The sequence below is a fragment of the Moschus berezovskii genome, chromosome 27, assembly GCF_049115385.1.
Source record: "Moschus berezovskii isolate FMDL1 chromosome 27, NW_MosBer_1.0, whole genome shotgun sequence".
Classification (NCBI taxonomy): Eukaryota; Metazoa; Chordata; class Mammalia; order Artiodactyla; family Moschidae; genus Moschus; species Moschus berezovskii.
This window is the reverse complement of record NC_142486.1, coordinates 3,572,954-3,586,906: the sequence shown is the minus strand read 5'-3', so window position 1 is coordinate 3,586,906 and position 13,953 is coordinate 3,572,954. Positions and strand designations below refer to the sequence as shown.

At 57.6% G+C, this 13,953-nt stretch overlaps 1 protein-coding gene across 2 annotated transcripts in view; it reads left to right on the top strand.

Moving 5' to 3' along the window:
• The window catches only part of RNF216 (ring finger protein 216), a 121,797-nt gene extending 116,914 nt beyond the window's left edge, over nt 1–4,883 (top strand). For both annotated transcript variants that reach the window (XM_055410373.2, XM_055410371.2), the window contains exons 16-17: nt 1,175–1,244; nt 1,943–4,883. In XM_055410373.2, the coding sequence (XP_055266348.2) occupies nt 1,175–1,244; nt 1,943–2,265 (393 nt within the window). In that variant the 3' untranslated portion in view covers nt 2,266–4,883. The remainder of the gene's footprint in view (nt 1–1,174; nt 1,245–1,942) is intronic.
• Nucleotides 4,884–13,953: the final 9,070 nt, after the last annotated feature.

The following is a 13,953-nucleotide window of genomic DNA, read 5'->3' as shown; positions in this document are numbered from 1 at the left end:
CAGGCAGCGTCCAGTCGGTATGAAAAATCCAGTTATCACTGACAGTTTTCCAGCCCAGACCACACCAGGCCTTGCCTCATGCCTCGTCTGGGGCAGCACTCGAGTCCAGCAGACTTCTCCGCCCCCATATTGGGCACCCCTGCCCTTCTCCTTACTCCTGCCCAGCCTGACTGCCCTGGACTCTTGGAGAGGCTGCTGCTGGACCCCAGGAGACAGAGCACACCTGCCTGTCACTCGGTTTGGTCAGGTTGTGACTGCCGCATCCACTCTGCTCCTCATCCAGCCCCAGTTCCCAGGGTGGGCTTGAGTCCTGTGCCCTCCGTGGCCATGCCAGTGCAGCAGCAGCCCTGTGGCTGGCAGCAAAGACGTGCACCATATTGATGGGTCTTCAGTCCGGTGAGTGTCCTCTGGGTCCCCAGCCTTTCTGTAGGCCCACTGAGGAGCGGGTCGAACCCCAGCACGTTGCATAGGACAGGCCTGTGCCAGGTGGAGGTGGGGGAACCGTACATGGCAGGGACCCCGAAGCGTCCCTGGTGAAGCCCGCATGGCTGCCTGTGCCCAGAGCCCTCTTCGGTGCCTGTCCCCAGGCTGGGAACATCCACATCTGCGTCGCCCCTTAGCGAAGCAGGCCTCCCGAGCGTGGGTCTGCCGGAAGCTATTCCTAAACTGCTGTGCCTTCCTCGGGGCCCAGCCAGTGCTCTGTGGGCAGGATGTTGCTCCGTCTGTCACCCACCACCAGCTTCAGGGTCAGTGGGCCAACACGGTCATTTGTCCAGCCCGGTTCAGGGAGTCGGCAAGACTTGCAGGCTCTACGCAGAAGGGTTTCTGTGCTCAGAGCTTGTAGACTCAAGATCTAAAGCTCCTCGGGCCCTGCCCGCTCCAGACTCAGCCCATCCCAAGCCCTTGGGTAGCCCTCTGCCAGGAAGTTCTTAACCCTGAGCTGAGTGAACGGAGCAGGCTCTCAACCTGGCCCCTAGACGGCCACCCGCCTTGCACAGGCCCGCTCTCTGCCCCAGCCTCACGGGACCACCATCTGGTGCTGAAGGAAGAAGGTTCTTGGAGACCTGGGAATGATGGGTGTGCAGACCCACGGCCTCCCGTATGTCCCAGCAGGGCCTGAGCCCTGCGTGGAGCTGGCTGAGAGCAAACTTGTCATCATTTGCTTTTCTTCCAGGAAGATGACGAGAAGCTAATTGAGGAAATCCAGAAGGAGGCCGAAGAGGAACAGAAAAGAAAGAATGGAGGCAAGTTCTCCCCAGGACAGGCCCTGCACCCAGGCAGTCCGTATCCACAGGGAGGAAAGGACGCCCACTGCTTGCCTCTGTGGGAATCCCGGCCCCCTACCTGCCAGGGACCCCCAGGGAGGGCTGTCCCTCAGGGAGGGCTGTCCCTCAGGCAGGCCCCAGGCTACCTCACCCACAAGTCCAGCCCCCTTTGGGAAAGGTCCTGAGAGTTTAGAGGCAGTATTCACTCCATGAAGGCGGGGAGGCAGGTCCCAGCTGGTGAGATTGAACTTAGGAAGCAGACAGGAGCCACAGCCAATTGAAAAAGGCAGGAGGCCCCTCTGAGGTTGGAGGGACATGATGGCACTCCTGTCAGCGGCCAGCCAGGCCCTGGCTCTAAGAGATGCTCCCACACCCACTCCACCCATTCTAAGCTGATCTGAGGCTCCTTCCCCTAAGGAGACCCCTGTGGGCTGTGATGCTCGCGGGAACGTGTGCTTTTGTCCTTGGTGGGGGGTGGGGCGCTGCACCCGTGCGTGCATGCTGCCATGGGGACTTCAGTAGGCCTTAGTCTGGCCTGGCCACCCCTCCTGTATCCATTGGGAAGAAGACAGGTCGGCAGTGCCTGGCCTGACCTTCAGCAGTTCTGCTGGGTCCCCAGCAGGTCTGCACACAGTGGGGTTAACCCTTCTCTTGACTAAATCCCGCCTCCTTTTCAGAGAACACCTTCAAGCGCATCGGGCCCCCCTTGGAAAAGCCCCCCGAGAAAGTTCAGAGGACCGAGGCCCTGCCGAGGCCCGTGCCCCAGAACCTGCACCAGCCGCAGATACCACCACCCTATGCCTTCGTGCACCCACCCTTCCCCCTGCCACCCGTCCGGCCCGTGTTCAACAACTTCCCCCTCAACATGGGCCCCATCCCGGCACCCTACGTGCCACCCCTGCCCAACATGCGCGTCAACTACGAATTTGCTCCTGTCCACGTGCCCCTGGAGCACAACCTGCCCATGCACTTTGGCCCCCAGCCTCGGCATCGCTTCTGACACCTAGGCCCCGCCCCTCCAGGGGGCCCTGCCCCTCCAGGGGGCCCTGCCCCTCCAGGGAGCCCTGCCGAGCGCCTGGCAGCGGAGGCTGGACGCAGATGGTCCCTCCCACCCCGGCCCAGGCCGATGGCTGTGCCCGACCTGCCAAGTAGGGGTGGTGGACTTGGCTCCTGGGAGGGTGGGCGGAATTTCTTCCTGGCAAGGGCCACCGCCCGTTCAAGAGCGACCAGCAGGTGGTGGTGCCCTGTGGGTGCCCATGAGGGTTGGTCTGGCACTTGCTGGGCAGAGATCAGGGGTAGCAAAGCCCTCTTCCTGAAGAGTCCTGCCGTTCTAGCTGCCAGGTGGGGGCCCTGGCCACAGGGAACCCGTCTGTCACTCATATCCCTGCAGGAGTAGATGCAGGGAAATGTTTGCCTCCAGTCCTAGCCCCTGGCAGACAACAGAAGTCTCTCAGTTAAAAACCATGTAAGCCTTCCTCACCGCAGCAGTGTGACCCGTAATAAAGTGAAGTAACAGCGCAGTTTGAAGAGGTGCGAGACTGGGCCCAGGTCTGGCAGGCCTGGTTCTCCGTCCCCCGCTCCAAGGCCTGCCCAGCGTGAGGTGCGCCCCGCCGCCCTGACCAGTTGCTCCCAGTGAGGGGGTGACTGAGCAATGTCCACAAGCCTGGGAGCACCACTTGGGGGGAAGCTGTGGACTGTGTCCCCCAGGCCCCTACTGCCACGGGGGTTCCAGGGTCTCCCCTCTTGGCCCTCTTGGGTGAGACCGCAGGGAGCCACTTCGTGCAGTGGGATGTTTGTGGTTTATCTGAAGAAATGTTTGCTGTTCACTCAGTTTTCACTTTTCCAGTTTTCCGTGGCCTACTCGAGTTTCCCTCAGTCCCTATTACCTACCCCATGCCTGGCAGCCGACGGTGGGGGATCCCAAAGTCTTCGTCAAACACAAGGCCTTTCTGAGGCAACTGCGACAGCCTGGTGGCTCTCCTTGGAGCTGCATTCGCCACTCCCAGGTTCTCCCCGAAGGCGTGGCGGGGGCACTGGCTGCCCCAGGGCCAGCGGACCTGTCCTGAAGTCAGGACTCGTTTGGGAGCCTCCCCCCATGCCATCCGTGGCCTTTGGCTGTCCAGCCTCAGCCAGCATGCACTTGGCGGCACGTCACCACACTCCAGTCCGCGTGCGGAGCCGCGGCCACCGTGGGGATGAACCTGCCTGGCCCCAGTGTTAGCCTCTGTTCTCTGGGTGACGCTCCGATGGCTGTGGGCTCCCGAAGCTCACACACACAGACCTTGGTGCAGGGGACACGCTCCATGTCTGGGCGCCCTCTGCCACCAGCCTCAGCTGTTTTTCAGAGATTAAACTAGAGAGGAGATGAGGCTGAGTTGCCCGTTCTTGCTCTTTTCTCCAGGTTTGGGCTTTGCAGATCGGGGATTCCTGGGCTTGAGGGGGGGGGGTGCCTGAGGAGAGGCCACACCAACCCTCTGCTGCCAGGAGGCCCTCCCTGCCCGACCCCCCCCCCATCCCTGCCCCTGCCCCTCGGGGTGCAGCCGCAGGGTTTCCTCCCATACCTGGAGGGCACGTTCCCCCTGCTTCCCCACAGGAGGGTCTCTGAGAGCCATGAACTGCCCACAGATGTCCTACCAGACGGGCAGGGCAACCCCAGGTGCTGTCTGCCTGCCCAACTGGTGACAGTCTCACCCTAGCCCACCAGAACCTTCTAGGTCTCTGACCCAATTCATCATCCAACGAGGGAGCCAGGTTCCACATCAGCCCTGCGAACCAGGGTACGTGGCTCCACAGAGGGCCTGGGGCAATGGCAAGGACAGACCTCAGGCAGGTGTCATGTGCCTGACACTGGTCCGGCGACTGCCCTAGGACCTGGCATGTAGAAGTCACCCGGCACAGGGAGACCAGAATGATGGTTCCCTCAAGGCCAATCCGAAGGCTCGTCTTCTGAGACGAGTTCTGGCGGTTCTTAGCCGCACAGGGCAGCTAGGGAACCACTCCTTCCTCTCTGAGCCAAGGGCACCCAATTTCCAGTGTTCCTCCTCCAGCCAGGGTGTGGAGTGGCTGGCAGGTCAGTGGACATAGCACCGTCACCAAGTTTAAGTCCCTGCGCATCTGCGAAATGAGCCTGTGCATGGCCCTGTGTCCTGGAAGCAGCACCTGGGTCTCGGTCTCCTGGAGAAGTGGTCTGTCCTGGTGATGGGGTGGGGGGAGAAGTGGGACATCCTCATCTGACAAGACAGTCAGTGGCCTCAAGACACTAACACCAGGACACCTGCAGAGATGAGCCCCCGTCTGGGTACAGCAGTCCTGCAGGCAGCCGGCACCTTCCCCTCCGGGCTGCTGGGCTTGCTCCCTGGAGCGAAAGACTGCCCAGTGGCAGTCCTGTTCTTGCCTTAAAACTGGAGAGAGGAATCTAGTATTTGCACTTAGCGAAAGGTTTTAAAACACGCGTGCATGACCAGTCACATTGTATAAAAGCAGCAAAAATGATTAGTTTATTACATTTTTTTTCTCTCTGGTAGTAAAAATACATAATTGTTTGAACTACTGTGTGTAAAAAGCCTGTATCATATGTAACTTGTTTTTTTTTGTAAATAGACGTTTGTGCAGACTGCTCTCTGGTTTCTTTTCTCTGCGCACGGCACGACCAGGCCGGCCCCACAACCCCCATGAAGTGACCAGGGCTGCTTGGACAGAAAGCCCGCGGGTTCCCAGGACAGATAGAACCTCACCTAACTGTTCTCCCAGAGCAGAGGTCGGTAGGCTGCCCAGGAGCTGCAGGATCTGATTCCAGAGCTGCCCAAGGGGCCAGGCCTGCCCAAGAGGGAGGTCTGGCAACCCATCCCGCTCACCCTGCCTGGGGAGCTGCCCAGGTCAGGTGGGCACAGGGGGTACTCTTGTCCGGTTTTACTGTTTATTTGGTTGCCCTGGGGCTCGGTTGTGGCATGCAAACCCCTAGTTGAGGCCTGTGGGATCCAGTTCCCTGACCAGGGATCAGACCCAGGCCTCCTGCATTGGGAGCGAGCATAGGGCCTTAGCCACTGGACCACCAGGGAAGTCGCTGTGTTTCTCAGCACAGAATCGCCTTTGACAAAGCGTGGTCAGTCCCTCTTCCAGGTCTCTGCAGGCAGGCTGCTGACTCAGCCTGGGAATTGGGTGCAGAAGGGAGAAACCTCACTCAGAGAGGAGGCCAGTCTTGAGAAGACAGAGGAGCCGCGGGTACGGCCCCTTCCTTATGCTTGCCACGTTTGCCAGGCCTGGAGGCCCCTGGGTCACAGGCGGACACCGCACGCTCGGGCTCAAATCCAGTTCGGAACATCGATAGACCACGCTGTCCTCGTCTCCATTCACAACTTTTTACTGAATGGTCTTTTTTTCTTTGCACATCTGGAAAAGGCGTACTGAAGTAAATCCTAGACAAAACTGAATCTGCATTCCCAGTTTCTGAGTCGGTGTCTTGTTTCGTTTACCTAGGCCGTCTAGCTCTCGCTCCTGTACACGTTCTGTATTTACACGTTCACAGCACTAACCTAGACTGCTCTCCAGCTGCCGTCGGTAGACACGTCCTGTGTGCTCTCCCAGTCCGCAGTTCTCTCTCTCCTGTCCTCCCTGCAGTCCACCAGAGCCGCGTTCCCCCCTCCTCACCCTCCAGCACGTCTCCGTCTCCGCAGGCACCTGCTTATCCGCGCTCCAGGCCTTTGTCATTGCAGAAGTGGTTTCATGCCTCTGGCTGCAGTTCACTTTCTTCACCATCGTGCCGTGCCCTCCAGGTCTGTGGGTCCAGGTAGCTCTAACCTGTGCCTTTGATGCCTTCTGTGGTATTTCTGTGTGTGGATTTTCCACGAGTGATCCAGCCATTCCCCCGTTAAGGGAAATCTGGGCGCTTTCCATGTCCTGCGCAGACCACCTCAGTGGACACTCCCTTTGATGTCACAGTGGACGCGTTTCTAGCAGCTGAGCTGTGAATCCAGGTTGGGGCTGGGGGTGGGCGATGGGGTTCGGTATTGGAGTCTATTGATTTGCAGTATTGTGTTAGTTTTGATGTGTTTCCTCCCAGTGTGTTTTTTCCTATGATATACATAGTGTATTTCACAAAACTAGTAAACCAGACGTGCAAATTTTCCATCTACCAGGAGCAGGAACAGGTATGAGCGAAGACTTCCTGAAGGTGGCTTTTAATTAGCTCACTCTTGTATAACCTCCTGCCGCAGGCTCTGTTCGGGTTCTCTTTGGACTTATTCAAGTCTCTCTCCCGGAAGCTGGTCGTGCCCAGCTGGCTGGCCCTCTGTTCCCATGACCCCTGGTGGGTAATGATCATGTCTAAACCCCATCTGTGTCATCCCTCTTGGTCGGGATCAGCACATTTTTGGCAAAGACTGATCCCTGGCTGGGCTGGGCTGGGCTGGGCTTGGCCTTAGAAGGTGCCAGTTAAAACCATTGTGGCATGGAGGCCATGCCCTAGGCCCTGCACCCAGTGGGCACCTGTGCGTACACCACTAACGCGGGACAGGCCTGGGCAGAGCTTCAGGAAGGTGCCACCCAACTGGATGGGCTTGGTCTGTGAGGCTCCCCAGCACGGGTGACAGAAGACGTGCCACTAAAATACCAGACCGTGGGAACGAGGGGCACAGCAGGAGCCGCCAGGGACTGGGGAGGTGACGGGGCAGGGCCTCCAGGCAAGAGGCCACAGAAGCCCCCGGGCTGGCCCCTCTTATGCATCACGGGAGCGGGGGCTGGTCCACAGGGGCTCTATTCTCAATCTGCTCATCAGTGTGGGGACTAGTGGAGGCCGCAGCACGTGTGGGAAGAGGGTCCTAAGGGACCTGGCGCAGGGCGGGGGTTAGACATGCAGGGTTGGGGTAACTGGCCAAGACGGGAGAGGTGTGCTGCCCGGCACCCAGCGTTGTCCGGGAGGCTCTCTTGCGGACGCGTCCAGAAGGACTGAGGCTGGGGACCAGGGGGGCTATCTTGCAAGGCGGGCGGCGGAGGGCAGCCTGGAAGCCCGAGGAAATCAAGGGGAGTGGCGACGGGGGAGGATGGGGAAAGGGAGGAGCTCCGGGCCGAGCCCCATCTCTGGCCTCTGGTTCCTGGGGGCTGTCCCTGCCCCTTCCCTCCAAGCCCCCGAGCAGGGCCCAGCCGAGCTCCTCCCAGCCCCGGACCAGCTGCCCCCGCCGCAGCAGCCACAGGAAACCGCCCGGAGCAGCGAACGAAGCGACCAGCACCGCGGCTGGAAACCACCGCACAGGGCTCCTCGCCCCGTGCGCGCTGCCGGCCCAGGGACAGCTCTGAGTCCGCCTGCGGTTTGGCTGAGCCGGCAGCCCCGAGGTGGCCCCCTGGGCCCCGCGGTCCCCGCTTCCCCCCAGCACGGCAGGTGGGGGCTGTGAAAGGCTCTCCAGGGCCCAGTGCACATAACCACCTCGCCCCAGGCACCCCAAAACAAGCCTCGTCCCCGCCCCCTCAGCTGCCAGAGGCGCCTCGGGGCACCGTGGCCGCGGCCTCCCTGGCCGTCCTCCCTGTGTCGGCCCCGAGTCTGGTCCCCTCTGTTACCCTCTTTGTCTCTGTCTCTCCCGCTTTCCTCCTTTCTACCAAGTTGAAGGCGGCTTACTCCAAATTCAGGCGTCCCTGGTGGCTCAGCTGGTTAAGAATCCACCTGCGATGCTGGAGATCTGGGTTCAGTCCCTAGGTCGGGAAGATCCCCTGGAGAAGGGAAAGGCTACCCGTACTCCAGTATTCTGGCCTGGAGAATTCCACGGACTGTTAAGTCCATGGGGTCGCAAAGAGTCGGACACAACTGAGTGATCTCAAATTACCCAAAACACACATGATATAAAAACAAATGGAAAATACAAATTGGAACGCAAGTGAAGTGACCACCAGCACAGCCCAGAGTTAGGGCTCTGAAACGCATCTCCACCAGGTGTCCCTGCCCTTATCGTCAAAGGCAGCTTGACCTCACGGGTGGACACGCAAGAGTTAGGAGGGTCAGTGTGTCTGGAAGGTGGAGACGTGCCCACAGCTCAAGGGAAAGACGCTCTGCAGGCAGAGGCACTTCTCTGCGACCTGCTGAAGTCCTGCTGCCCTGTCCCAGGCATCCTGGGGGCCCAGCCCGCTCCCAGCCTCAGCCCTCGGGGGCACCCCCACAGACATCTCCTTTCTCTCCCTCCTGATGGGGAGAAAGGCCAAAAAGGAAGCCCAGGGCGACCTCGAAGCAGGGCGTTCCTACCCATCTCCGCTGTTTCCTGCCTCTGGGACGTAGACCTCTCTGCTTCTGAGGCACTGGCCGTCTTGATTCATTCCCTACCTTTGGAAGATTTTCTGTAGCTCCTGCCTCCCTGAGATCCTAGGAGCACCGTTCTGCCCAGCTCACCGTCTCCAGCATGGTTCACAGTCTGGAGTGTTCAGGAAATAACTGCTGGAAGAAGAAATCTGTGAAATGAGGATAAAAAGACCCACCTCAGAAGGGGGAGGTGGGACATCCAATGAGACAGCGTGTGTGAAGATGCACTCTGACCCACAGGAGCCACACAAAGTTTACCTTCATTGTTCTTTGTGGCAGTTCAGTCGCCAAGTCATGTCTGACTCTGCCACCCCATGGACTGCAGCACACCAGGCTTCCCTGTCCTTCACCATGCCCCCGAGTTCACTCAGACTCATGTCTATTGAACCAGTGATACCATCCAACCATCTCATCCTCTGTCACTCCCTTCTCCTGCCCTCAATCTTTCCCAGCATCAGGGTCTTTTCCCATGAATCGGTTCTTCGCATCAGATGGTCAAAGTATTGGAGCTTCAGCATCAGTCCCTCCAATGAATATTCAGGGCTGATTTCCTTTAGGATTGACTGGTTTGTGAGTGAGTGTTCTTTGAACTGGAATGGTGGGCAAATCATCTGCCAGCTGGAGTGTCAGTTTCCCCATCTGTAAACTCTGGGACGGGGGCTGGGGAGGGGTGCGGGTGAGAGGTTGGCTGGGTAGCCTGAAAAGCCCTCCCCACTCTAAAGGGCTGGGGTTTTACAGGTGTCCTAATGGCCCAGGTATCAAAAGCTGGAGTTATAAGTTTACAGAGATGTTTGCCTAGAATTTCACACAACAATAATTTAGTATTATTCATAAATAGCCAAAAAGTGAAAACCATCCAAATCAAATGTCCACCGTCCGATGAAGGGGCAAACAAAATGGGGTCTATCCAGACAGGATAGTATCTGGTCCTAAAGGAAGAAGGGCTTCCCAGGTGGTGCTCATGATAACGTGGCAGACTCGCCTGCCAGTGCAGGAGGTCCAAGAGACACGGGTTCAATCCCTGGTCCGGGCAGATCCCACAGGCCGTGGGGCAGTTAAGCCCGTGAGCCGCAGCTGCTGAGCCCGCGCCCTGGAGCCTGGGCCCCACAACAAGAGAAGCCACCGCAATGCAAAGCCTGAGCACCACGGCATAGAACAGCCCCCTCTCGCCGCAACTAGAGAAAAGCCCGCACAGCAACGAAGACCCAGCACAGCCCCCCAAAACAGATTAATTTTAAAAATTAATAAAGATGAAACTCTGCAATGTTTTATCTTTTTAAAAATACCTCGGGTGAAATCATAACAGATTAGATGCTACAGGGCGTCAAAAAAAATATGTTACTGAACTTGAAGACAACAACAGAAACTATCCCGAACAAAGAAACCCAAGAGAAAAGAGGAAGTGGGCCAGCTGGGGGCCGCCTACACCCTCAGGGATGACGGCTTTTGTGAGGAGGGCCTCGGGCCGGATGAGTCGGGGGAACTAGCTGTGCCCCAGCCGCTTCTGAGCCCCCACGGGCACTTCAGGAGCCGCAGGGACCCAGGGCCTCCCTGGTTACCAGTGCTTGGATGAGACATCATCTGGAGCCCTGGGAGGTGCAGGAGGCTTTTACTTATAGCCCTCAAATCGGCCAGTGGTGTTTCGAGGAAGAAGGAAACCCAGCAAGCAGGAGCTCCCAGGGCAGACCCCTGCGCTTCCGGTGAGCCCAGACTCCCCAGGGCACACTGTGCCCTGCTCCCCACCTCTCCGATTGGCCAGAAGCTTCAAGAGCGATTCCATCCAGGTTGGGGGGTGGGGTGGTGTAAAGAAACACTCACCCTCTGCCGGCCAGGGGCTGGGCAGAGGGTCTTAAGGGGAGGCCATCAGACCACATCGATCAGAATGTCAAGTGACCTAGGAATTATCCTTCCAGGAATCTACCCCAGGGACTTGTAAACAGGCTCCTGCCACTGTTGTTCCATTCAGCAGTGCCTGTGCCAGTCAGGACACACGAGATAGGGTGTGAGGCTCGGGGAGCAGGGGCCGAGGCAGATAAGACGGGACGTGGCGAGGCTGCGTGACAGGACAGAGGGAGGGCTGTCTTCGCAGATAAGGAAAACGCATCTGTTAGGGGACAGTGAGTGGAGGGGGCAGTGGACACGTCCAATGCTCTGTGTGTCGGAAAATAAAACACAGCCCACGTCCAGCCTTGCTGGGGGTGAAAATGGTGCAGCTGCCGTGGGAGACATTATGGCAGCTTTGCAAAACCTTAAAGTTGTAATGGCCACATGACCCAGCTGGTCCACTTCTGGGTCTGTACCCAAAAGAACAGAAAGCAGGGCCTTGTACACTTGTGTTCACAGCAGCATTATTCGCAACAGCTAATAAACTGAAGCCGCCAAAACGCCCATGGATGGATGTGGCATATCAATACAACCGAACGGGTTCAGTCTCTTTTTCTTTGGCTGTGCTGAGTTCACTGCTGCTCGGACTGGGCTTTTCTCTAGGTGCAGCGAGCAGGGGCTCCTCTTTAGTTAAGGTAGCATCAGACTGAGTCGCTCCGCCGCAGCATGTGGGATCTTCCCGGACCAGGGATTGATCTTCCCAGACCAAGGGACCCATGTCCATTGCGTTACAAGGCAAATTCTTAACCACTGGACCACCAGGGAAGCCCCTGTATTCAGCCTTAAAAAAGAAATTCTGGCACTTGCTACCGCGTGGGCGAACCTTGGGACCACTATGCTAAGTGAAATAAGCTCACCCCAAAAGGATGAGCACTGTAGGGCTCCACTCAGATGAGGTCCTGAGTGTCACACTCATGGAGACAGACTCTATAAGGGTGGGGGCCAGGGCCTGGGAGACTGGGAGTCAGTGTTCAATGGGGACAAAGTGTCCGTTTTACAAGGTGGAGAGAGTTCTGGAGATGGTGGTGGTGATTTGATGATGGTCCAAAAATGTGGATAAAGATCACACTGCTGAGCCATCAGGAACGGTTAAGACTGTAGATTTCACGCTCCTGTCTGACTCTTCGGCAACCCCATGGACTGTAGCCCACCGGGCTCCTCTGTCCATGGGATTTCTCCAGGCAAGGATACTGGAGTGGGTTGCCATTTCCTCCTCCAGGGGATCTTCCCAACCCAGGGGTCAAACCTATATCGCCTGCATTAGCAGGCAGATTCTTTACCCCCAAGCCACCAGGGAAGCCCCCTTTATGCTAATGTATTTTATCACAATTAAAAGTTATTTGGTTAATTAATTGGCATAAAATAAATACAGTGAGGGGTCATGATAATCAGGGCATAACATCCCCTCGGCTCCCCCGTCACAGCGGGGCTGCCTGTGAACCTCAGCTCTGGAAAGCAGCCCACCAGGATGGGGAGGCGCAGGGGTGACAGGCCCGCGCCGCTGCTTGTCGGGGACGACTCTGCCTGCAGTGCGCTGCCCTGGTCTCCTGAACTGCCCAGCGGGGCTCGGAGCCCGGCGCCCACGGCGCTGCATTGCCTTCCTTCTCATCCCCTCCCCTCCCCATGGACGCCCATGTCCGCTTGTTTCTGGGGAAACAGATCACATGACTTTCAGTACCTGGACATACCTGTTAGGTTGGGTGGTTCTCTACTGAGGCATCACTGACTTACACTGTTGCGCTGGTTTCAGATGCACAGCATAGTGTAGGCTACACACGTACATAGTGTGTGTCACACAGAGAGGCACTGCATGTTACAGTCACTACCAGCGCAAGTCTAGTTACCATGTGTCACCCACCATACGAGCTGTCACAGTGTGAACTACACCCCCTATGTCGGGCATTGCATCCTGGAGAATGATTCCTTTTGTAACCGGATGTCTGTGTCTCTAAGTGCCCTTCACCGATTTCACTCACTCATCCCCCCAAGTCCTCCACTCTGCCAACCACCTGTTTGTTCTTTGTGTCTGTGAGTCTGTTTTTGTCTTGTTACTACAATATTTGACTTATTTCACTTAGCAACATACCCTCTAGATCCAGCCATGTTGTCACAAAAGGCAAGATTTGATTCCTTTTTATGACTGAGCAGTATTCCATTGCATAACGTTTTGTTTTTGTTTTGTTGTTTTGTTTAGTATTTATTTCTTTGGCTGCACGGGCATGTGGGAATTTTGATCTTCATTTTGGCCTTCAGGATCTATTAGCACGGCATGCAAACTCTTAATTTGCAGCGTGCAGAATCTAGTTCTCTGACCAAGGATTGAAACCTGGCCCCCTATCCTGGGAGCGCAGAGTCTTGGCCACTGGATCACCAGGGAAGCCCCTATTCTCTTAATTCTTTTTTTTCAGGCAAGATTTTCTTTACTGGAGCACTGCTGCGGCAAGGGGAAGTGAGAACAAACCACCAGATTCCCTTGCTTGCTGGCTCCTCTTAGTTCTTAAAGCAACAATTGTGATGGGGATCGTAGCTCTTTCGAGCAGCCTGCGCAGTCCCAGGTTCCTGGCAGGTGTGTCTCCCTCCCCTTCTGGGGCTCATCCCTGTTTGGTGGGGGTGGGGGCAAGGAGAGGGGTGCAGGGTCCCCTCCCCCATCTCCTGCAGCTTTGGTCTTAATTATTCACACCTCAGGGAGGCTCAGCCTCCTCTTGGCTGAGCTCAGGGGCCCACAGGAACCGGCTGGGGCTCCAGGCCAATTGCTCAGCCCCGCCCCACCCCTGCTGGGCGGGCTGGGGCCCCTTCTCTGAGCCTCCTTCTGCCAGGAGCCCCCATCTGTCCCCTTCTCCTCTTGCTGCCCCAGGGGTCTCAGAGCCCCTCCCCCGTCAGTCTTGCTGTCCCTGGAAGGAGGGAAACTGAGGCCAGAGGGTCCCCAGGGAGTCCAGAGGGGTGGGGGTCTCTGTGTAGCGTCACCCACCTTATACTTCAGTGCGTTTTGGCCACCTCCCCGATTCTGGCAGAAGCCGCTGTGTCCCTGGAGGAATAGGGGCCCAGCTAGGTCTGGGGTGTCCTCCAATGCGCTCTCCCCGGGGAAGAACAGGGGAAGAGCCTAAGCTGGGGAGTGCAGGGGGCCTGAGCTTGAAGTGTCCTGTGGAGATGGCCCTGGGAAGCTCTGAGGGACCCACCTGGGTCCTCCCGGGGCTGGAGCCCCCAGTGGGGCTGGAAGTCCCACCCCAAAAGGATGTGAATGGCCATCTGTGAAAAAAAGTCCCGCTTTTTTCTGGCCGGGCTGCATCTTGGGGACCATAGCTGCCCCCAGCTTCCCCTCCTGGTCTCCAGCAGTCCTGCCCCTGCCAGGGAAGGACTCATGGAAGGGAGGAAAGCTTGTCTCTCCTTGCTTCTTCCTTCCTTACAAGTTCAACTGCATGTTCTTCATTTGGGCTCACAATCAACCCCAGTGGAGTAGCTTGGAGCACTGGCTACACCTACCCAGACTTGCTGGGCACCCTCTAGGCCTCTGTTTCCCCATCTGAG